Source organism: Gymnoscopelus microlampas (genome assembly GCF_963454915.1).
Source record: "Gymnoscopelus microlampas genome assembly, chromosome: 17".
Taxonomy (NCBI): Eukaryota; Metazoa; Chordata; class Actinopteri; order Myctophiformes; family Myctophidae; genus Gymnoscopelus; species Gymnoscopelus microlampas.
The window spans coordinates 11,845,049-11,869,564 of NC_139954.1; the positions used below are offsets into that span (position 1 = coordinate 11,845,049).

Consider the following 24,516-nt stretch of genomic DNA (forward strand, 5'->3'; position numbering starts at 1 on the left):
AGCTTGTAGATGTCTCACACATGATTGGCGTAGGCTGCGTTGCCAGGTCTGACTGTTTGTATAAGCGATTTTGGGCTTATTTGGGTGCACTTTTGGGCTCGTTTCCATAGACCACGGCAGCGCTTATTTCTTTCCCGTGACCGATGTGGCAAAAAAGGTGCAAAACGAACCATCCGGAAGTAATTTGCGAGATGAAATATATAGCACTTTTTGATTATTAGAGAAGGAGACACATGTGAAGGTGGAAAATGAGTTAGGAGATTATATAGTTTTGCATGAGCGATTTTTGTAGCAAGTTGTGAGAGAATTGGGCCACTCCTGTGGGCGGGGGGCTCAATAGAACCATTGGGGTTTGAAAGGAGACGCTCTCTGTTTGAGTGGTGAGATTGGCGCAGCACCACAAACATGACGCAAATGGGTCCGGTTGGCCAATCAGGGAAGCCGGTGAACACACAGAGATTGGGTGCGTCTGTGTTAATCTCCACCTCTCCGTGATCAACCTCCTGCGGTTGTTTTTGTACTTATAGTCAGGGGATATTAAAAACATCTTGGAATACATTCCTTACCAAAAAAAATCTTCACCAATGTGTTTGTAAAAGTGTCTAGTAACACATCTCACAAAGACTGAAATGCAGTTTCCCAAGGAGAACACATTGGTGAAGATTTTTTTTGGTAAGGGATTTATTCCAAGATTGGAAATCTTTCTGCTAATATCCCCTGACTATTAGTTTCAGACGAGGCAAATAAACCACATCTCGTTATTAATATGAATCCTACTTTTAAACGGACATTAATGATCAGACGATGACTGCCTTTCTCTTCCTTAAACTCTATTTTCTTTTAAAAGAAATCACTGTTATGATCCATATCTGCAAAATTGGCAAAACTGCTACACTGAGGGGGACGTAATTTAGGTTGAAAATATTGGACGTTGTGCAATGCTTGTGTGTGTAAAAGACAATTTAGATGTGCTTGGGTGCAAAAGAAAACAACATTCATCTGTCCGAACACAACAATGAGATCTCAGAGGAGCGACGTCTGGTCACCCACTCCGTGCATACGGCTGCTGCTGCCGGGGGAGATTACTTTGCATTCTTCTTGAGGCTTTCGCCTTTCTGCTGTGCATTGTGCTGATTACGATACAGTGCTACGTTGGAGTAATGCCTCCATTGCAGCTGCAAATGATAGAAATTCACGGAGCGCAGCGCTTGCATTAGTAGTGTTTTTACAAGCTGACACCGGTCAGAAGTTTTGTCGAGGCGGCACAAAAAGTCGATGAGATGCGGTCGCCGCCGGGAATTCTCTTGTAAAGGAAAAAAACCTATATGTATGCACATATTGTAGAAGACAATAACTGGTCTAGGGACAAGGGTTCCCAAACTTTTCAGGCCGCGACCCCCCAAAATTGGAATTGTAGGCATACATTTCGTTTGACTCAGTTCCACAGGTAAATATTGTGAAAATAGTCAAACTACAAGCTCACAACGCCTCACAATGCGAGGCGTTGTGAGCTTGTAGATCGGCTATTTTCTAAATGTTTGCCTCCTTCTTAGGTGATATTTAACAATTTGGCCAATGTTTGACCATTTTTATAGTATAGTTTGTTGGTTACTTTTGACGTAGTAATGGTCGTCTTATTAGTTTTAATTTTTTTCATCCTTAAATTGTAACTTTAGAAATGTGTAGATACCCTGTTTACACTTATACTGTATGTAGGTTTGTTTACTGTTGAGTGAGAAAACAATGTTGCACATAAACTTACCATCTTGGGACCCCCCAAAATCTTTTGGGGACCCCTAGTTTAGGAACCATTGACTTACAAGGTGTTTTAGATTGACTACAATGTCGGACAAGGAGGACCAAGGCCATATTGTGGTTCTTTCTGCTTAATCTGTTCCAAGTGTTTGTCTCACCAGGACTCACTCTTATTTTGTCACAGCCAAAGGAATGAATTATGCCATGCATGTAAGCTTATTAAAATGGACCTCTCTTGTTTCCAGTCATTTTCTCTCTCTATCTCTCATTCTTTTTTGCGCTCTCTCCTCCTTCTAATCCTCCCCCTGTTATTCCAAACCTCTCTTTATCCTCCGACCTTTTATCTCTCTCTCTCTCTCTCTCTCTCTCTCTCTCTCTCTCTCTCTCTCTCTCTCTCTCTCTCTCTCTCGTATTCATCACCCCTTTCCTCTCTCAACACTCCCTCTTACTCCTTTCCCCCTTAACACTGCTCCCTCTGCTACTGCCCTAAAGTCTATGCATTGGTTCCGCAATGCTGTTATTTCTTTGAGGGGGGGGGGCATATACTGCCCCCAAAACCAACATCTTGAGCTGAATAGCGCTTTTGAATAGTACTATATTGCACTTTGAATGCATCAGCACTTTTTTTTTTACCAATCTTGTTGTCAGCTCTCTCTCTACCTTTTTAATGCCTTTGCCTCTTTTTAATGTGTCTGTGTTGTTTTTAAATGTCACAAGCACCATGAGTTCCGGAGAACGGTATTTCGCTCCCTTGTATGCCTAGTGTGTATTATGGAAGTAACAATACAATTCTGATTCTCCATCCCTGTGTGTCTCCTCCTGCAGGCCATAGATAAGTACTGCAGGGTGAGCGGAGGTTTCTCCGGGGTGAAGGACGTCTACTCGTCCAACCCCACCTACGACGACGTGCAGCAGAGCTTCTTCCTGGCCGAGACGCTCAAGTAAGCAGTCCTGATCACCATCCATCCTAATATCTCCATATTTAAACGTTTTGTGTTGCGTAAATCAACGCCTTACTTGATCATACTACAGCGCTGGTTTTCCAGCTTGTAGATCTGCTACATTTGCTATTTGAATCCTGAAAAGTAACAGCTTTGGACAATGGACATAATGTGGTAATTCCACCCGACAGAGATGCTGTTATTTTTTTTGCATCTCCATATTGTTTCCACCCAGTGTCACCAAGTGGTGAACAAAGTACTCTACTCCAGCACTTGAGTCAAAGTATAGATAATTCTGGTCAAGTATGACTCCGCTACAAGTGAAAATTGCTCTGTCAATGTTTTTACTTGAGTTAAAGTACCGGATGTTTTTACTTGAGTTAAAGTACCGGAGTCCTCTTGCTTTTAAAAAAGCAAGGAATTTGCTTTGGCACAAGGGCACAGACAACCCTTAACATGAAGCGCTGAACACAGGATATGCAGGCCTCCATCATTTAGTGCAGGGGTCTTCAACAGGGGTCCGGGACCCCTAGTGGGCCCTCAGAGTTACTACAGGGGGGCCGTCAAATCTTTGTGTGATATGATTATGATTTTTTTTACATTAACCACTTGAACCCTAGCATCCCTTTTCTGAGGAGAACTTTAGCCAAAAATAGCAGATCTACAAGCTCGTAGCTCGAGCTTGTAGATCGGCTATTTTTGGCATAAAAGTTTAATCTAAAACACAATGTTATACAATATAGAGGGAGTCCTTGCTTCATCTCTCTCTCAGCTAGGGGGTCCGTGGCCTGAAAAACTTTGAAGACCCCTGATTTAGTGCAACTGGACATTACAGACCAATCACACTAAACTAGACCCACTGCAGCTGAGAGGTTGGTGAGAGTGGCAGGTGAATGATGTCAGGGTCAGTACCACTGTGGTCAGTAGATCAAACAAATGGTAGTTAGCCCCCTGACTCACCCCGTGGACCAAGAGCTAAGGCTGCACTCTGGTTCCCCCTGCTGGTGGCTTCATGAAGGATTTCACCATTTTATATTAAGTCTTAAAAACACTATTTTATTTTACTTTCAATGCGTTGTATTGTGACGTGTTGTGAGCTTGTAGATACGCTATCTTTGACGAGAGATTTTTTTTGGGAAACTCTTCTCTGGATTTTCGGCCAATAATAACATGCCCAGAATAGGGACATGTTATTCTCCAAAATGAAAAAAAAAACACAAAAAGTTATAATATGGAGATAAGATCTGCCCGAAAGCAACAATATATATTATTTTACCATTATCTCTCTGTTTTCACACTGCCATCTATCTGTCTCCTCTCTATCTCAACCCTTCAATTTCCTCCTTTGATTTATAATACTCCTGCACCTCTCCTCTCCTCTCTCTCTTCCTCCAGGTATCTGTACCTGTTGTTCTCCAGTGATGACCTGATGCCGTTGGAGAGCTGGGTGTTCAACACGGAGGCCCACCCTCTGCCCGTCCTGCACCTGGGCAACATCACCCTGCCTGGCAGCCAGCCGGCCCAGCAGTAGACCGACCGACTGACTGACACACACACACACACACACACACACACACACACACACACACACACAGACACAGACGCACACGCACACGCACACGCACACGCACACACACACACACACACACACACACACACACACACACAGACACAGACAGAAGGAATTGGAGGACACCTCCTCCAGAACTAGCAGGGCGAGCTGCCTCAGACACACACTGGACTATATTTTACATAAACAGCTCCAAAAAGAAACTCCACAAACGTTTTAAGGACCGTCACCCGCCAGGATCAAGGACAGAGGGGACGACGGACAGCCGGACAGTGATGAAGGGGAGGGACCACTTGTGTGTAGGGGCGGGGGGAAGGGGGGGGAGTACACGGCCTAGGCCCCACCCCCTGCCCCGCCCCGCCCCCCAAATACCACTGAAGAGTGACGAGGACGTGGGACTTGTAGCCTCGCACTCTTATGACTGCTATAACTTTATCTCTCCGTCTGCCTATCTTCTTCCTCTCGCTCTTTTCACCATTCTCTCTCTTCTTTGTCTCTCTCTCTCTCTCTCTGCTTATATTTGAAGGACGGCAGGTTGGGGGTTTCTCGGTGTCGTCGTGATTGGCTGGGATTGATTGTGAAGACTTTATTTAGTTTTGTTCGTTGTTCCCCCCCCCCAGCGCTGAAGGACCGACCTCGAATCAGGACTGATTGTTTGGTTGAGGTCATTTTTTTAATTGCTTGTCATTGGAACTTTCTTTTCTTTTTGGAGACGGGGAAGGGGGGTTAGACTAAAAACGCTGTTCTCGTGCAGACGGACTCTTGGTTGAGGCGAGCGGCGAGCATCGGTGTGTGGGTTGGTGAAGGAACACAAGACAAAAGACACGTTGAAGGAATGACAGATTGCACTGACCAGGAGGACGGTGGCGTTGGAGAACTGTTAAAGGGTTGGTGGTGGAAACGGGGGGGTTTCTGTTTGTTTGTTCGTTTGTTGGTTTGCTTTTACGTACTGGACAAGTCGTCGCCGGGGAGGAGGTGGGGGGCTGAAACCCACCCCCACCCCCCCTTGTCCCCTAGCTGTCCCCTCCCATCAGCTTCCTGTTTACTGTTCATCTTGTTGAAATGCTGACCTGGGGGGCTCTTAGCCAGCTCGTGTCTTTGTTAAAGCCTGATTTATACTTAGTTGCGTGCCGGTTGTCGTGCTCTGTAAATAGCAGATCTGCAAGCTCACAAGGCGTCACGGATGTGACGCCTTGTGAGCTTGTAGATCTGCTATTTACCGCAGGCAACACCAGTGTGCAACTAAGTATAAGTCAGGCTTTAGTGGAGGGGGAACGGAAGCCCTCCCCTCCCACTTCTCCTTTAAAAAGAAAAAAAAGATGGACAGATGTATAAACAGAACAATAATAATAACGTTGGAATAACTTTTATGTTCCTCTTTATTGCCACTCCGTCACACCAACCTCCTTTGGTTTTTCTTTTAACATCTTTTCCACTTTTTTGGTTCTCCCGGTCAGAGACTCATCACGCCATCACCTGGTTTCTTGTCAAACCATTCTGCTGCTACTCGGACCATGCCGCTTCTCTCTCTCTCTCTCTCTCTCTCTCTCTCTCTCTCTCTCTCTCTCTCTCTCTCTCTATCCTATTCCTCCTCCCTCCTGCGTTTCTTATCATATCATTCCATAATTGCATTCTTCCTCTCACCTGTGCTCTCGACTGGGGCGGCGGGACATTCTTTTTTCGCTACTCAATCCGACTTAATTTTCAGCTAGATTCTGAATGTGTGAGTTTGTTCGCGCGTGAGTGTGTGTGTGTGTGACGCAGATATCAGTTGTGTTCATCTTACACGGTGTGGTGGGGGGCACACATTGCACAGGAAACACCACCCCCCTCCCATTATGTCTCCACCGCACCACCACTATCAACTGGACAACTGCCTTTGTGTAAAACTCGCATACACACCTGACAGCCTGGGTTCTTCACGCCTACTGTGGTCTTACTGGCCTTTCAAAACAGGAATCCTTTTGCCAAGCAGTACCGTATGTCTGTAGATGTGGCACACACCCCCCCCCCCACTTCCAAGACAAGTCAGCGCCACACATGACTGAATTTGACTTGACGTTGACGTACCCCGATGCCACTACCAGTGCTCCTCTACGCCGGCTTATCTCAAACAACAGAAACTCTTTGTCGTGTGTCCCAACAGGATTTGGCTTTGGATTATGACGTCTTGTGAAAATGTTTACCTTCTTTCCTTTTTTTTTTAGCCAAGATTAAACGGACTGGGGATCCTGCGGTGACAGCTGGCTTCTCTTGAACGGGTCTGATTTGCTTAACAACCACCTAAGCCCCCTGTTTCAAAAACAAGCTCAAATAAGTGGATCTACAGCACAAGCTCTACACAAGCTTGTAGATCAGCTATTTTAGCTCTTTTTTTGGATTGTGTTCCCAAAAACAAGAAGGGACTCCGGGGTTGAAAGTTGTCAACAAACGTTGCACCAATTGGAGGCCCGGCTGAACGTCGATGACAGGGGGTGCAGTTGGAGACGGGAGCACCGCCTGGTGTAGAGGGGGAAAGTAAAGGATTACAGTGAAACTACTGTACCCAGTGGAAACGGGAAGTAAATGAGAAACAGCCCCACATGAACACTACCCGTGTTATCACTTTGATTAGAAAAATCTCATTTGGCGTCTGGGTTTGAACTGAAATCAACGGATACTATTTTTATTTTATTTTATTTCTGGTAAAAACCCCCGGAGTGCGAATTGACCTCCATCCAAACGCTATGAAGTTGGCAGTGGGTGTCGGTAACTTTTTTCTTTTTTTTTTTCCTTCTGCACCAGCCCACTTTGGCAGGACTGTGACTATCATTGGGGGAGATGTCCTACTTTTGTTCTAAATAATAATATCTGCTCCACTGCTAGAAGAAGAAGGATGAACGCGATGCACCACCAGCCTCTGTGGCCGCTGGCCAACAAAAAAAAACTGTTTTTGTTTTGTTTTTTTCCCCCACTCTGCTCTTTGAAACACTTGTTTTGTACTCATTCCAGTTACCACTTCATAGGAGTTTGGATTCATTAACGTGTTCAGCGAGCGACTGCGTGTGTGTGCGTGAGTGAGTGAGTGTGTGTGCGTGAGCGTGCGTCTCAAGATATTATATCGCCTCTGTCGGGTCGAAACCTCATATGTCCAAAACTGTTACTTTTCAGCATTCAAATTCAAAAACAGCTAAAGGACTAAAGCTACTGCTAAAGCTACTTTAGCTGTTTTTGTGTGACGCTGCAGTATGATCAAGTTGGCCGTTAATTTACGAAAAAACACAAAGTTTGGAGATGGGAGGTTTCTGCCCTACGATATGGGGATTGTGTTGTGATTAAAAGTCCCTGTACTGCTGAACAGGTGATGGCTTTTCGTCAGACAGGAAGTCAGAGTGGGTTACAGACAGTCTGATTTATACTTTGTCGTATGATGCTTTCGCGTCCTGAAAAAAAAAATCGATTTACAAGCTCACAACGTGTTGTGATCTTGTAAATCGTCTGTTTTCGGTACAACAGGCTATAAATGAGGCAGGAGAGGAAATCTTGTACATGAGCTGAGGAGGAGAAATTGCACTTACCCAGGAATATTTTTTTATGTCCCGTCTTATTTTGACTTTGTTTTCAAGCCTTATCAAATGTCGCTATGTGATGCCTGCTTTAGCCAATATTGTGCTGTTTTCTATTATTTGTCTTGTCTTTTTTTCTTCTTTGTTTTGCGTGGGGGGAGGTTGTCAGGCTATTCTGAGATATAAATCACTGTTCATTTTCTCTCATCGTCATCATCATCATCATCTCCCTTCTGAACGTAGCTGTTACCATAACAGAGTAAAAACGGACTTGTTGGATTTCAGCTTCCCTACATACCCAAACATTTTTTTTTTAAAGGAATGCTTCGCATCCAAATGTGTGGATGTTTAGTGGATTTGTGACATTAACTCTGTCGATTGGACATTACAGACAGTATGTACTGCTACTATTGACCATTACCTCCGTCGATGAAAACATGCAGATAAGGCTGATAGAGTCGAACAGTACCTTTAACTTCAAAAGGAATGAAAAGTCCACGCAACCACTTGCTGCTCCAACATTTACCTGAGAAAAACAGACAAACATTTCAACCACAAGTTTGGTCTTCGTCAGGCGATGAACTTGTGGTTGAAACGTTTGTTTTGCACAGTAAAAAGTGTTGTGCGGACTTGTCATTCCTTTTGATGTTTTGACTTATTTTTGTCCATTTTTGTAAACTAGTGTTCCTCCAACCACTTAAGCCCTAGATACTTCATTGTATGACATATAAAATAGCCGATCTACAAGCTCAGCGCATTGCACCGTATGAGCGCATGAGCTTACAAAAATAAAAGTAAAAAATGGACAGGTCCGTTAACTTAAAATATATTTTAAAATGTGATTTCTTGTCTTAATAAAAAGTTAACTTTGTCCTCTTCTGATCTAACAATCATCTAACAAAAATCAGACAAAGCCACCCATAGAGTACAGAATATATACACACCATTTCACAACTTCTCACTTTGCCAAACTATTCTTCTGAACACAATGGCACAATGTTCTTTTTAATAAAGCAGATCAAATTGGGCAACAGCCTCTAAATGCAGACAGGGTTGTGAAATAGTGGATATGATGTGGATATTGCGCTATAGGAACCAAAGTTACGTCATAGCAGTTGACAGAATCACTTGTTTTCTAGGGTTTTGCTGGTGTGTCATGACTTTTCCAGTTGGTTATTGGGTCATTGGATGGAGAGCGAGATAGCAGCGCGCTCTAATCAAAGCAACAGGGCAGGTCACAGATATGTGTCCTGTTTTCCAAAACGACTGACCATCCAGTCTTTGAACAGAGGAGATGAACTTTATACAGCTCCACAGGGAAATGAGTCTGTTTAATGAAAATAAAGTCACCATTCCCACCTTTTATTATTTCCCCCTCAGAGGAGATAAACTCAAGAAAGGGTTGCATCCTTGTTTAATTGTTACTGTAGATTGGATGGAACCAGCCTTCGAATGATAACACAGTTTGCGATATGTTTTGGAGATAATATCTACTTCAAGAATGGCTTGAATGTGAATGAAGCCCTCAACTCTACTGTTAATATTGGGGTTGCTAAACAAGACAGGGCGTCATGTGGCCAGTATGTGACATCAGTCATCTCATCTCTGTCAGGTGGAAACCTCATATGCTTAAAACTGTTACTTTTCCAGGATTCATATTCTAAAATTGTAAAAGTAGCAGATCAACGAGCTCAAAATGAGCTTGTGGATCTGCTACTTTTGATGCTTTTGTGTGACGCTGTAGTATGATCAAGTATGGCGTTCATTTACGGGAAAAAAAAAACGAATATGGAGATGAGAGGTTTCTGCCCGCCACAAATGATCTACTGTATCTGCATCTACTTTATTTTTTCCTTTTTCTTTTTCAAAAATAGGCCTTAAGTCCTGTCCCTCCCTGTGTGATGGCAGTAATACAAAGACCAAGGGGGGGTTATGAGTAATATCAGCCGCAAGGGCTGATAACTGTCTCCGTATAAGCAACCGTCAAACATGGCTGCCACGGTTGCTGCATTCTCTGTGAATATATTAGGCTACGAGTTAACCACCGGAACCCTAGCGTCCCTATTATGGGGCAAAGATTCTGCGAAAAATAATAGATCCACAAGTTCACAAGATTGTCAATTTTTTGGTGAAGAGATGTGGTGTGGAGGGGAACAAAAACAATCAGACCTAGTATGGAGCCCTGGGGGACCCCGGTCAACTAAGTATATAGGGTTTAAGTGGTTAGTCGGCCATGCGTTAATTGTAGACCTCAGTAGCGAACCTGGGGGCAATGATGGATGCATCCAGTATCTCTCTCTCTCTGTCTGTTGTTGCAGCATATTGATGCAGTACAGTCTTTTATCTCTCACCCTCATCATCCACATAACCCCACACCTCCCAGACCCATTCTCTGACATCACACTGACATCATCATCTGTTATCCAATCGGGATCAAGCCCGGGGGAGGAGGGGGGGGGGGGTGCTACTGAGTGGTATAGGCGAGGAAACCGAAAACTTTGGGGGGGGCTCTCTGCTGGGGTCAAAGTGTTCCGTATTTGTATTTTTACTGAAAAAGAAAACAAACAAACTTAAGAGAGACTTGTAAATATGTTTAAAAATGAGACACAAATTCAAATAAAGACGTTATGAAAAGTGAACAGAATAACAAACCGAGTCTCCTGGTGATTTCATTTTTCCTTCAACCGGTCTCTTTGTAGTCTTCATCAGTTGCCACTGATTTCAGTCATTTGGAACCAGCATGTCTTCCGAAAATAGCAGATCTACAAGCTCACAACACGTTGCGCCGCGACGTGTTGTGAGCTTGCAGATCTGCTATTTTCGCTATTAGTTATTTTAAGATGAAAGAGTATTTGAAATGGTCAAACTAGCAATAGAATACATATTTAAAAGCATCTTCCATAAAACATGAATGGTCTCAGGAATTTCATGAAAGCAAAGGTCAAAGCTGTGATTTCTTCAACTGGTTGGATGTATGTAGAACAGCAGCAAACATAGGTTTAGAATGATAATACCTAAACATAATTACATTTTCAGTCACAAGATAATATTTTCGCTTTTTCGATGGTTCTTGAGCTACTGTTCTGAGCCAGTAGAACCACGCATACTGTATGTGATTTATATCCAACACTGTGTGAAGTGAGCTTTTTAATCTTAATATGAATTTTGGCAGCAGGAGTTTGGGGGACGGTGCAATTTAATCTAGTTCCTGGGAACTTCCATCACCAAAATATATGGTGCTCATAAGTTACTCAAATAAATCCTGGAATTAAAGATGAGGGGCAATTTTCTTTGTGTTTAAAATTTAAACCCAAGCAGAGTTCACTCCCAGCTCTGTGCTGCTTGTTCAATGAAAACGCGTGTCCCAATTTGTCTTTGTTTGAGACACTTGACGCCAAAGTTAACCGCATAAAAGCCCTTGCATCCCTGTTCAGTGGATCGACGGGTACATTTGGCGAACTGGTGTAGAGGGAAAAAAGGAGGGGGCCCAGTACATATCCCTGGGGTACTCCAGTCAGCGAAGTATACAGGGTTTAACCACTTAAACCCCGGCATCCTTATTGAGGGGAAGGCTTTCGTAGAAAATAGCCAATCGACAAGCTCACAACGCGTTGCAGTGTCGATCGGCTATTTTCAGCCAAAGCCTTCCTCACAACAGAAACAGAAAATACTAGTATTGAGTCCTGAGGGACTCCAGTCCAGTCAACCATATATGGGGTTTTGAGTGGTTAATGAAAACGTTTCCCAATTTGTTTTTGTTTGAGACACAGAGGCTAAAGTTAAAGGGCAAGGTGATATCACTCCTGTGCCCTTTTGTACAGCCGAGGACAGTACCTGCACGGCATGGCAGGAACACTCGCTTGCTTTCTGTTGGCACCTATTGTGCAAATAAGCGGCGAATGTTTGTTTTGTTTGTATAGTTTTGACTTTTGTCTTCTGCTTGTTCAAGGTGCACCCGTGCAAATATGTTAAATCTTTATCAAACACCCCAAGGACAAATTGGTCATTTTATAAGCCAAACAAGTAGTTATGGCAGCAGCAAACTAAAGTAGAAAATTAATTTTGGTAAAGACATTTAAATCTAAACTAAAAAGGTCACAATACAGAAGCTACCCAAGCAGTGTGCATTAATGTACGAGACACAGTAGCGATACCTACTGTATATAATAACCTTACATTCCTCAGTTTACACTAAATCTGTTTAAAAGAACAGTGGCACAAAGCAACACATACTAGATTCTCCCAGAGCCTTATATTTGAATCACATTATACTGTTTTAGGGGTGAAACAGTTAATCAAACTAATTGATTTAATCGATTATAAAAAATGTATAATTTTGTTTTGCTCAACACAGTTGTATGTAAAGCATAAAACTGCTTAAAGTGGTTAATCAAATTAATCAATTTAGTTGATTATAAGAAATCAATTCGATTTTTTTTCACGTTAATGCATTGATATACTGCATAAAAACACCTCGATAATTTGATTAATCGAAAAAGTTATCAATCTAATGATCAATAGTTTCACCCTATACTGTTTCATAATGATGTACCACTTGGCTTACATATGTTTTGCTACTACCATACAGTACAGTACAGTACATACACAGAGTGGCACTAGGTATTACATGTGGCAGTGATTAGGATCTGTGTCATTGAGGCCATTGCTAAGCAGAAGCTACTCCACTGTATGTGTAATTAGATTAATCTTCGGTCGATCTCTGTGTCTGCATTTCCTGATTAGATGAAGGCAAATATTTGTGTTGTCTGTTTGTTCCATGACTGATTATATTCTGCTGTGTGTGTGTGTGTGTGTGTGTGTGTGTGTGTGTGTGTGTGTGTGTGTGTGTGTGTGTGTGTGTGTGTGTGTGTGTGTGTGTGTGTGTGTGTGTGTGTGTGTGTGTGCGTGTGTGCGCGCGCACACGTGCGTGTCTCATATTATGTGCCTGCCTGTATGTCTTTGTGTTTTTGTATTCCCAAGAGAGACATGAACTTGATGTCTCTAGACTCTAGAACTAGAGGCATGTATGTGTGAGGTTGGGAGTATTTCTGTTTGTTGATCAAGTCAGTGTTCACACCTGTGTGTGTGGGTACCACCATGCGTTGTTTGTGTATATTGTAATATCCTTAATGTCTAGTGTTGAGTTCTCTCTGTCTCATAGTGGGCGAGCTGTAAACTATTGAGTACAGTACTGTGGTATAATTTAAGACCTTGAGGAAACGTTTACAGTATGTTGTAAATGTGTTTTATCGCTTCCAGACTTCTGATCTGAATAGTTGGTCGTCAAATATTTAGTTTGACTGTTTGCCAAAGCCATGTCCTGCTCTGTGTGCATGTGTCTGTGAGACGAGTGAGTGAAAGAAAGAGAGTGACAGAGACACCAGGGGAAAGGACAGCTGTAGCCTATAAGGCACTGCCAAGGTCACTGTGATCTAGAAAGGTCAAGGTTTTGACCTTAAAAGGAATTGTCCCATTGTTCGGTAGGCTACACTAGTCTTTGTGTCATGGTCACTCAGACACTAGCTTGTGTCATCTGTTAATAATAATATCATTTGCTTTAGGACAAGGTTGTTGTTGTCTTGACTATCTTGAAGAAGCTTTGGCGTCTTAGTCTTCTTTAGTGTTGTCTGTAAACCACTGTCTGTGTAGGTAAGATAGGGTTTTTGTTCTGCATTTACCGTGTGTCGCCAATAGGGGGGAGTATAGTGCTTCTGTGTCAGAGACAGAAAACATTCTGTTAGGCTCAATCAGTGCATTCATAAATTTGTATTATTACCATGGGAGCTATTTTAGGAGGGTTAAAACGACCTTATTAGCAAAATGATTAAACGTTTGCCCCCTGAGAAGTATAAATTTAATGGGAAATGCTTTAATGAGAAAACAAATGAGCTCCCACACAATTTGTCTGTTCTGTTTCTCCCTCACAAATTATGAACCAAGATTAAGGTTATATTTATGGCACACAAGGAGTATCAAAAGTTTAGTAAAACATGTACTGCTCTGGCTTGCTTTCTACATGTGTTTGAATCACTTACTGCTGTAGTTAGAGTAATTCATTGGCTATACTATGTCATTCCTTCTCCACTGTACAAACGCTTAAAAGAATATCTGTTTGTAAAACTGCTGTACAGTATGTGTGACAGATACAGTATTCATGGTTCATTTAATAGGCGGATGAACTGGTTTAGTGTGTTTATATTAGGCCTATCATTTGAGAGTGAATGGCTTTAGGAATAAGACAGGTGCCTCAAGCCAGGATTAAATAAGAATAACAAAACACAGCTGTGAGCACCACTGATGGATGTTTGTGTAGAGGAAGTTGTTTATCTTCGTTTACCCAACTTAGCATACAGTATATTTTACATTCATAGAAATACGTGAACACATGGCAGTAGGCTCATTGTTGTACTAGATTTCAGTTATTTTTATGACTGTTGTGTTTATTGCTATTAGTACATCTGCTATTTTTGAAAGTATTTGAAAAATATTGGAACATTTGAATAATTTGGATTGTTTAAATCTTCTCTTCTGGGGTTCTCGTGCAAAAAAACTTTTCAGATGTGTGGTCCACGGCCAAATACATATACATTTGGGGGTTCTCGGCACGAAAACGTTGAGAACTATATATATACACTGCTGTAAGGCAGTGGTTCTTAAACTCTTTCATGTCAAGGACCCCCAAATTAACACTTATTAGCCCACGGACCCCCATTTTAAAAGATATGCCAGGGACCCCCATAAGAGAAGATTTTTTTGCAGCTCTAAGGAGTGATTCTCAACCATTTTAATTAAAGGACCCCCAGTTTGACATGCATTAGACTACGGACGGACCCCCATTTAAATGGCATTTCTATCTCTTTATATAATATTATAATTTATATTGTAAAATTAATGTTAATGTAACTCTGAGAGTGTACAAATGGAACCAAATGGACAGATGGTACGGGTCCATTTGGTTCCATTTGTACACTCTCAGAGTAACAGACCCATAAGGGTCTATTTGCTTCCTAACTATCTTTCATTTAGCTGGGGACCCCCTGGAACTCCCTCAAGGACCCCTGGGGGTCCCCGGACCCCACTTAAAGAACCACTGCTGTGGGGCAGAGAGAGAGAGTCCCTCTCTGTGTGGGGGAAAAAGTGAGCCTTCCCTCAGTCAAACAGACAGACAGTCACGGTGAGGTTACTGGAAAATGTGATCGGTGAGTATATTGCAGTTTAATGCAATGAGTCTGCTAACACTCGGACAGACTGAGTACTTAAACAGTTGGCGACAAAAGAATAAATAAACTGTGAACCCTGTGAAGAGGCACATTACTGAAGATCAGTGATTCCCCAACCCGTGGGCCGTGCGTGGGGATATATGGCAAGTGGGCCCCCCAAATAATTGGCAAAACACAAAGTTTTTAATGATAAAATGGTAAAAAAAAAATCTACTCGGTCTGTGTCTCATAGGAGGGCTGTGGACAGTTCAAAAACCCGCCTACCAGTGACGGGCAGGGTTTTTTCAGATTTCAGATTTTTTATATATTTTTTTATTAATGTGAGAACAATGGCTTTCATTATATCATGCTAACTTTCCAGGAATAGAAAGCATGCAGTTTCTATTGTAGGCGGGTTTTTTACAGTTTTATCATGAGCATTAGTGAGGTCCAATAGAGCGTCGCAGTTCCCGCCCACTTCCTGGTGCCGGAAGTAAATACTCGATGCATTTTTCCCATTGACTTTTACAAAGATATTTATATAAATTAATTTAAACCTAGAATCAAGCTATCCAGGATCCTGGTGAATCATGACCATAAAACGTTTGATTCTGTGAAAAAACTTTTTTGAAAACGGCAAAACAAAGGGTATTTATTAAATATAGTATATCATATCATTAAATATAAAATAAAATAAAATTACAGAAAAAAAGGTTTTATGGTCATGATTCACCAGGATCCTGGATGGCTTGATTCTAGGCTTAAATTGATTGATATAAATATTTTTGGAAAAGTCAATGGGAAAAATGCATCGAGTATTTACTTCCGGCATCAGGAAGTGGCGGAACTGCGACGCTCTATTATCTGAAGATAGGTTGAAAATGGGTGAAGTCGTCCTTTAATAATAAAAAAAATAGTCATGGTATTTCTTTCCTTTTAGAATGTTGAAAAATAGTTTTCATTGTGATAAATATGAACAGGAACTTAAAGTATACTACTATGTTAGTGCCTTTGATCCAAGACGGAACACAGTTGATTGACCGATTAAACATTCAAATAAACATACTCTGAAAATGGAAGCGGCCCACCCATCAGTTAAGTGGTCAGATGGGTGGGCCACTTACGCTTTCCAGACTTTCAGGTGGGCCCTGGTGGATCCAGAAAAGGTTTGCGAAGGAACCACTGCTGTAGATCTTCTTCTCCGTTTCATCTCGTCACCCTGTCATTGCCCCGCTTTCTCTCTTTTCTCACACCTCTCTCTCTCTCTCTCTCTCTCTCTCTCTCTCTCTCTCTCTCTCTCTCTCTCTCTCTCTCTCTCTCTCTCTCTCTCTCTCATATGAGAGAAAGTGTGAGAAAATTATGACAAGTCTTCATCTTTGATGTTTCTAGCTCCAGTGTCAGTCTTTCTCTTTCATGGGCTATAGTTTTACCCTCCATGGTCTTGGTGGGTTTCCCTGGGGAGCACTCACATAATCTGAAAATAGTTTTTCGAGACGTCTTCCCTCTTGTGAGACAGCTGAGCGCTAAGCGCTTCCACATGTCTTCTGAACAGCATGCGGCGTGCCGTGCGTACACATAGACTAGACACGCTAGCCACATAGTGAACATGTAGCGTCCCTATCATGAGGCTAAACACACATTCGCCAAAAATAGCCAATCTACAAGTTCACATCTGCGACACACTGCGGCGTGACAGCGGAGCTAACAGCACTGCAAGAGCTCAAGACCCACATGTTAGACAGGAGGGTGTGGAGCCTGGCGGTGATTCAGGAGACCCGAGTTGGTGTTGTCTTAAGTCTGCACGCTCGCACCGCGTGCATGTACAAGTTCATATCTATTTTTGGGTGATTTGCGGACCGCTCGCCCCCAGCGGTTATTGTGTTCTTGTATTCATTAAACTGAGGTTATGAATACGTTTAGGGTTAGGCATAGTTTTACTGAGGTTAAGTTTAGGAAGAAGGCTAGGTTTTGGCATAGTTTTACTGAGGTTAAGTTTAGGAATAAGGTTAGGCCTAGGCATAGTTTTACTGAGGTTAACTTTAGGAATAAGGTTTGGCCTAGGCATAGTTTTACTGAGGTTATGTTTAGGAATAAGGTTTGGCCTAGGCATAGTTTTACTGAGGTTAAGTTTAGGAATAAGGTTTGGCCTAGGCATAGTTTTACTGAGGTTATGTTTAGGAATAAGGTTTGGCCTAGGCATAGTTTTACTGAGGTTAAGTTTAGGAATAAGGTTTGGCCTAGGCATAGTTTTACTGAGTTTACGTTTGGGAATAAGGTTTGGCCTAGGCATAGTTTTACTGATGGCGACTGTTCCGAGGTCGCCGGAGTTGACCCGGGGCGAGCGTGTTTTGGGGCGAGCGTTCTTGTATGCTTCAAAACACAGACGAACCTTCCAGCTCCCAGGCGTCTGCTCCACTGAAGCTCCTAAAACACTGTTGCCCCAAGGTCTGTTGACAGATTTTCTTATATTCACTGTTGATAGACTGTGTGTATTCATGTATATCAGTGGTTTTCAAACTCGGTGCCCAAGGTACACCTATGAGCAATGCAAAATGTCCCGGCACACCTATATTCATAGCGAAAATAGTCCATCTGAAAGAATTAACCCAATAAGACCTGAGCTCAATTCTACAAAGGCCTTCTAAATTAGTAGTTCTCAAACCTTTTTGTGCCAAGGACCCCCAAAATGATATGTATTGGTCTACGGACCCCCATCTGAAAATGTTGTTGTGCCAGGGACCCCCAGAAGAGAAGATTTTAGTAAAAAATAATAATCTAAATCATTCAAACTTTCATAGATAGACTACATACTGTATATTAATTCACTGTTGATAGACTGTACATACTTTATATTCAATCATACATTCACTGACATCATATATTAATATGCCCTCAGTCGAGTGCATACTGTACTTTCGCCACCACTATGCAACTGTCAAGATGTCTATGTTCCAAATGAGTCATTTTGACCCTGGCCTTTATTGTGACATTGTTCTTTGACATTTTTTGGACACAAAAGTTAATCATCTTCTGATCATTCCCACCAAATGTCATAAAAAGCCAGCTATCTATGGTTGTGTGGAGTTACCACCATGGAGACTACTGTTTGATTCCCATCCGTTGCTCCAACAAACACTATTTCCTGTGTTCGCAGGTGGAGAAGCCGACAGAAGAGGGTGATCTCTGTCGTTGCAGAGAACAGCCTGTTCAACAGGGAGTGAAACTGGAAGGGATGGCGTGTTCCTCCACATGCGTTACGTCCTCCCTGCAGTGAGACTCCTCACTGTCAGGTGAAAAGAAGCAGCTGGCGACTACATGTGTGTTGGAGGAGACGCTCTCCTCAGACCAACAACAGGGGGTTGGCAGGGATGGCATAAAACGTGAAAAAATTAAGGTAAAAAACTGGCCTACTGGCAGTGTGCACCAAGACATTTGGCACTGGTCCAGTGGTTTGAGAGATTAGCTCTGGACAAACAGACACACAGAGCCTCTTATAGATGACTAGCCTCCTGTGACGCGAGAGTGCGCGGACTAGCCAACAATCACTGCCCTCCACTCCCTCCTGTCTAGCATCAGGGTCTTGTGTGTTGTTAGCTCCACTGTCGCACTGCATTGTGCCTATGTAGGTCAGGGGTGGGCAACTTTGATGAGGGAGAGGGTCACTATATTTCCACACTCACGCCAGGGGGCCATATTGCATATAGACGTCATTCTAGTATGTCACACAAAAGTAGCAAAAAATAGCTGATCTACAGTACAAGCTCAAAACGCGTTGCATCGCGACACGTTTTGAGCTTGTAGATCAGCTATTTTTGCTATTTTGGAATTGGAATCCAGATTTATTTTTTGGTATTTTGGAATTGGAATCCTGAAAAGTAACATTTTTATTTAATTTCAAATGCATTTATTTATACTTAAGTTAGCTTTATGAACTTAAATAAAAATACATTGGACATAAAAAGTAATTAAACTAATAATATAGACTGAAGTAATTAAAGTGGGTCATGATTGCATGTTTGGAATTGGAACAGCTGAAATCAATACTGTATATCAGTATTCCAATATTAACCTGCGGGCCCACGTTTCTGATGATGTCCGCCCATGTGACACTAAGTGCCAGCATTCTTGTGTTGACACCCTTCAAGGCCTGTTCCTGTTGTACCAGACAAACTACAGTGTAAAGCCTATCTTTTATCCGTCGCTCGTTCCAGCTTCTAATCTGAGTGTGACTGTGCTTTTGTGGATTTGGCCGCTAGACTTTGGAATCGTCTTCCCCAATCCATCAGATCAGCTTAATCAGTTAACTGCTTCAAGCAGCATCTAAAAACACGTCTTCATAGATTAGCCTTTTTATTATAAATGTTTGGAGTTCCGTGCTCATTGGGGACATTTTCTCTGCTTGTTTTGCTGTAACGTTCGTCTGTCACATGTTTGTTTTTAATTCTACGTGTACTTCTGTTTGAATGTCACTTTTCTGTTATGTGTAGTGCTTTGTTTATGCTGTCACACGGCGGAAATTGACGATCTACAAGCTCACAAGGCAACGCCTTGTGAGCTTGTAGATTGGCAATTCTTTAAAAAATATCGAATTGTGTGGATCTCGGGATACACATGTGAATGTGGTTCCAATGTGGATCTCAGACTTCATGTGAGCAGCCTGTGATCATCATCAAATTTGGCCCCAATCAGAGCCCTGTTGACTTCTATTATACAATTTAAGTTGAATATTTCAAATCAAAACGTATGAAACGTATGTGAGGGGAAAAAAATCTTTATTTGATAGTTTTCAATTTCAAGCAAGATGATACATCAAATAAGTTAAACAGTAATACTGTACATTGTCTTCACTTTCAAAACATTCCACTTACTTTCATACATTATAACTGGGTTTTATAATAATTAAAAGCTTACATGCGTAGCGCATACATGGTTTAACACTTTCAGTGCATTTGCTATTAAAAACACTAACATTTACAGTACTCCTACACTCACCTGTGCTTTATCGACTTGGACTATACTGAATGCACACTTGCACATACAATGTGACTTAGCTGTTGTGACTATAAAGTTGATTTATTGATTGATTGATTGATGCTGTATCTAAACATCTACAGTAAATCACTTTCCTTCATCATCTACAATTTGAATAGTCCTACACGGTTTAGCCGTTTGTCTGTCTGGAGCAACAAATAAATATCCCCAAAAACAACAGTGAGATGAACCAAGCCCTCTCCTCCACCAGAAAAGTTAGACTAGCTGGCGGATATGGTACACCTCCAAAGAACAGTCAGTATTTAGCAGTATTAAGCCTAGTTCAAGGAGGTTTTCTTTTAGTTCCTGAGCTTCTTGTAAAAGACGGCAGCGATGCACAGGGCAACAATGCACACGAATACTAAAACACCTACAGCAGCACCAAGCCCAGTAGACGAATTCTCATCATGGGTTTGCATCAGTGGGGCTGATTGTGGGTGGCTGCTTTCCGTTCGGGTGGCGATCTCCGGGGAGGTGATGGTGTGGAGGTCGGCTGTCTCATCCTCCTCTGTGCTTCTTCTTCTCCTGTTGTTGTTGTTGCATTGCATGAAGGTGCTGCAGGTGCTGACCTCGCATAGCCGGGTGATGCAGTGCAGGTAGTAGGTGGAGACGGTCTCGTTCTGCTGCTCCATGAAGCGGAAAGCCGGGAAGGAGAAGCGGGCGCTCTGGCTGACGCCGTTCTGGATCATGCTGGTGAGCTGGTCAACCTCGCAGGGTACGAACAGGTTGAAGAAGCTGGAGTTGCTAGGAAGCGGGGAGATTGAGGCGTAGCACCGGTCCAGGAGCACGTTGTACTGGCCCGTCAAGTTGGTGGCCTTCACCTCCACATAGACCCTGCTCCTCAGCTCGACTCCATTCTGTGGCATCACCAGGGGGCTTGTGTACCCAGAATCGCTGAACAGTTCAATGCGCAGGGTGCTGACGAAGCTGCCATTTTTGTCCTTCAAAGCAATAGAGGAGGCTGACACATCGATCTGGGTGTTGTTGATCAGGTACTCTAAGGGGTAGGCGCAGGAGTAAAAGTACTTCATCTCAGCATTGTAGGTGATTGTGCCTGTGGTGGGATCAGAGGATCGCACAATGCCACTGACGTTGACTGTCTGGATGTTGGAGAATTCTGAGAACACTCCTGTGCCGGCAGCGCTGGTTGTCCTGAAGACACTTCCACAGGCATGAGTATTATTCAAGGGGAAGGTGAAACGCACCACGGGTGGAGTGACAGATGTATCCAGGGTTCCGCTGCAGGCTGCCTCCGTATGATGGTTCACGATCATCAGTGACTCGTTGTAGCCGGTGTAGACGACAGGGCAGGCTTGGATTGCCAGACTGATGGAGTTGGTACCACATGTCACCGCGATGTCAGTGACATCTGGTCGCCGCGCTTCTCCCATTGTATTACAGTCATTCAATGTCAGCTGACTACTTCTTCCTATGATGGTGGCAACGATTAAAATAATGTGAAAATTCATCTTGGCTCTACAGCAGTGGTCCGCTCCTGTATCTGGAATCTCTGGATACCTTGTTTAGTCAGCTCTGAAGGCAAACGCAGGTTGATGCAGGTGATGGGTGTTCAGGAGTCTTTTATAGTATGTCTCTTTCACTGCGATTGGCTCAAAACAAGGTCAAAGAACTCAGCTATATGTTAACAATTGCATTGTATTTTAAGGAGTAGGGCGGCAGCATGGATTCATACCCTGAGGGCAACAACCTGAAATCTGAAGTATATTATTTTCAAAATATAGATATCTATGACCTGGGTCATAGACAGGCTAAGCCGCCATGAATTAACATAACATAAGGTACAGTAACCTATATATGATGAATTCCTGAAGATCCTATACAATTCTACCGGATGGAGCATGTGCTCATGACCCAGACACAGATTTGTACATATCGGTCAAAAGGTTTAAACTCAAGCTTGAGTTAATTTCCATTGAGGTCCTTTGAGAAATGTGTGTGTGTAAACTGAGTGCCACGTGTTGGGGGTGGGGGTGGGCGTAGCACAGACCTACATCAAAATAAAATAATTTCCAATAGATAACTATTGCCAGTAATGGCAAGAAACAACAAAGTTACTGTATAATGGAACCTGCTACAACTCAACTAAGTGAAGGTTATAATTAGGTCCAGTAGGGATCATCTTTATCAGACACATACTGTACGTTGATTACCTAATGACTATGCTAGTTATTCCACTCACTTTGTTTTTTTGGGCAAATTTGGAGAATCCGAGCCTCATTGACTTTCATTATATAAAAAAAGTTAAAGTTAAATATTTCAAAAAGTATTGAACGGGTGTGAATAATACTTTGTGTGAGCCTTGTGACAAGTACATTTGGCTGTCCAGTAGTCTGCGAGATTAGCTCTGTACAAACACACAGACCCTCTTACAGGCATTTTTGACATTCAGTTAGACGCTTTCGTAAGGAATAATAATTTATTGCAATGCTATTAGCATTCAGTTTGGTGGTGTGACTCTAGTTCCTGTGATACTACAGATTATCTGTGCAAGCATGACATAGAAAATCTGAGAACACAAACGCCCCGGAAGCAGAGCATAAGATACAGAGTTATTGCATAACACAAACACTTTAACCCTCTGACATTTTGTTCTATAATGCAATTTGAATGGGTCCTTGGTCATGGGTGTCCTGGCCGAGGGCATAAGTTAACCCATTTAGACCTGTTACTCCTATACGTTGTCATACGGTATACCTTTCAACGCCTTGGGGTCATTTTAGTTGTTGCTATATATCGCTGTTGTCGGGCAGAAACCTCATCATCTCCATATTCTGGAAACCTTTTGTGTTTTTCCATAAATTTAACGTCCTACAATCAAAAGTAGCAGATCCACAAGCACGTAACGCGGCGTGAAGCGACGCGTTTTAAGCTACTTTTTCTATTTTTGAATAGCAAAAGCAGGTTTATTTCCACAACTGCTGAGAAATAAACATTTTATACAGAGCATTAAAGGGATATTTCACTTTCAAACATCTTGGGCTTTTGTGAGCACCCCAGTTGCTTGATTCAGTATTTAGATATTTGATATACATTTTACAGACACGCCCCCTTCCTATACTGACCCATTGTAACTTCAAACTCCATTTTAACTATGTTAGATTCATTGAAAATACCTGTCCTTTGTTCTGGGAACTGATATTGTTCTAATACGTGAAGAAGGGGGATGTGTTTTTTTCATTTTTTTTTTTTATTGTTTTCATTTCCTCCCAAAAAATGTAAAAGATAATGAGAAAATTAATTGTGAAAATTGTGCATTAGAATGACAATATCAGTCACCAGAACCAAGGACGGGTGTATTCAATGAATCTAACATGGTTAAAATGGAGTTTGAAGTTACGATGGATTTGTAATACTGAATCAAGCAACTTAATAACTGTCTGCGGTGCTCACAAAAGCCTGAGTAGAAGTTATAATGACCGCAAACTTGTTTGAAAGTGAAACATCCATATAAAAGTGAGTTGCGAGCCTTCCACTCTTAATACAACACCCAATTGAATACGAACACAGGGAGCCACATCTGTGGCTTAAGACAGAAGAGGAGAGGCACCCTGAGGACCAGCGTCACCTGAGCTTAAATGTCAGAGGAAGTGAAGGGCCGTTGACCCGTCACCCTGTGAGTCACTCTGGGCAGAGTGGATGTCAGGTGGCGGTACGTTGGATGGAACATTTAATGGCACCACTGTGTCTGTTGGTTCGTCTGTCTGTTTGAATACATGGATACATGTGTGTCCAGAGAGGTCCCTATCGCGCGTGTGTGCGTGTGTGCGTGTGCGTGTGTGCGTGTGTGCGTGTGTGCGTGTTTGTGTGTGTGTGTGTGTGTGTGTGTATGTGTGTTTAATGTGTTAATGGCCGGGGCTGCTGCTTACCCATCCGTGCTCACAGCGTCACATCCAGCTTGGCAACGTTCCCAAGAGCAGCAGGTGGCACAACTCTGGCCGCACCACAGGATAAACACGGCTCACACACACACACACACACCAGCCCAGCCCAGCCCAACCGCTCTCACAAACACAGCGTTGTCCGTCCCTTAACCAACAGCTCTGAACGTTGTGACAGAACATCAGTGATATGCCTGGTTTAGACGCCGCAGCACTACGGTGTTGCTTACCGACAGGAAGTCATTTACCAGCTGACGACGTGTCGCATCAGTTCTTGTCGGCAAGTGACGCCACCATAGCCTGGTAAACCATCCCGGTCGCGGACACATGAATTCACGTGTGAATTCATGTGTCCGCGTCTGTGCTCAGGGCCCTGTGACTGACCGACGCTGCTCTTCCACTTTTTGGATTTGGAAAAACGGCCAGCCAGACCGGTCTGCAGAAGACACATGGTGATGTGAATTCACGTGACCAGGATGCTTTACCAGGCTTACACCATGCCATTGATCATGAATTGATATTATTTTACTGAGTAGGGCTGTTTACTGGCAAGACACTGGTAATATGATACAGTAC

At 42.7% G+C, this 24,516-nt stretch overlaps 2 protein-coding genes across 5 annotated transcripts in view; one reads left to right on the forward strand and one right to left on the reverse strand.

The window, feature by feature from the left end:
- Positions 1–8,682, forward strand: part of man1a2 (mannosidase, alpha, class 1A, member 2) — a 188,926-nt gene extending 180,244 nt beyond the window's left edge. For 3 of the 4 annotated variants that reach the window (XM_084084766.1, XM_084084763.1, XM_084084764.1), the window contains exons 14-16: positions 2,581–2,696; positions 4,092–5,399; positions 5,467–8,682. In XM_084084766.1, coding sequence (XP_083940892.1) covers positions 2,581–2,696; positions 4,092–4,227 — 252 coding nt within the window. In that variant the 3' untranslated portion in view covers positions 4,228–5,399; positions 5,467–8,682. Of the gene's footprint in view, positions 1–2,580; positions 2,697–4,091; positions 5,427–5,466 lie in introns of those variants that run through there. The other variant, XM_084084765.1, reaches the window with a different exon arrangement.
- Positions 8,683–20,340: 11,658 nt separating this feature from the next.
- On the reverse strand, positions 20,341–21,510 carry LOC311064285 (zona pellucida-like domain-containing protein 1; the record flags this gene model as incomplete). Its single annotated transcript, XM_084084119.1, has 1 exon — positions 20,341–21,510. The coding sequence occupies one exon, from the start codon at positions 21,508–21,510 to the stop codon at positions 20,341–20,343; it is 1,170 nt and encodes a 389-aa protein (XP_083940245.1).
- Between the last annotated feature and the right edge of the window lie 3,006 nt (positions 21,511–24,516).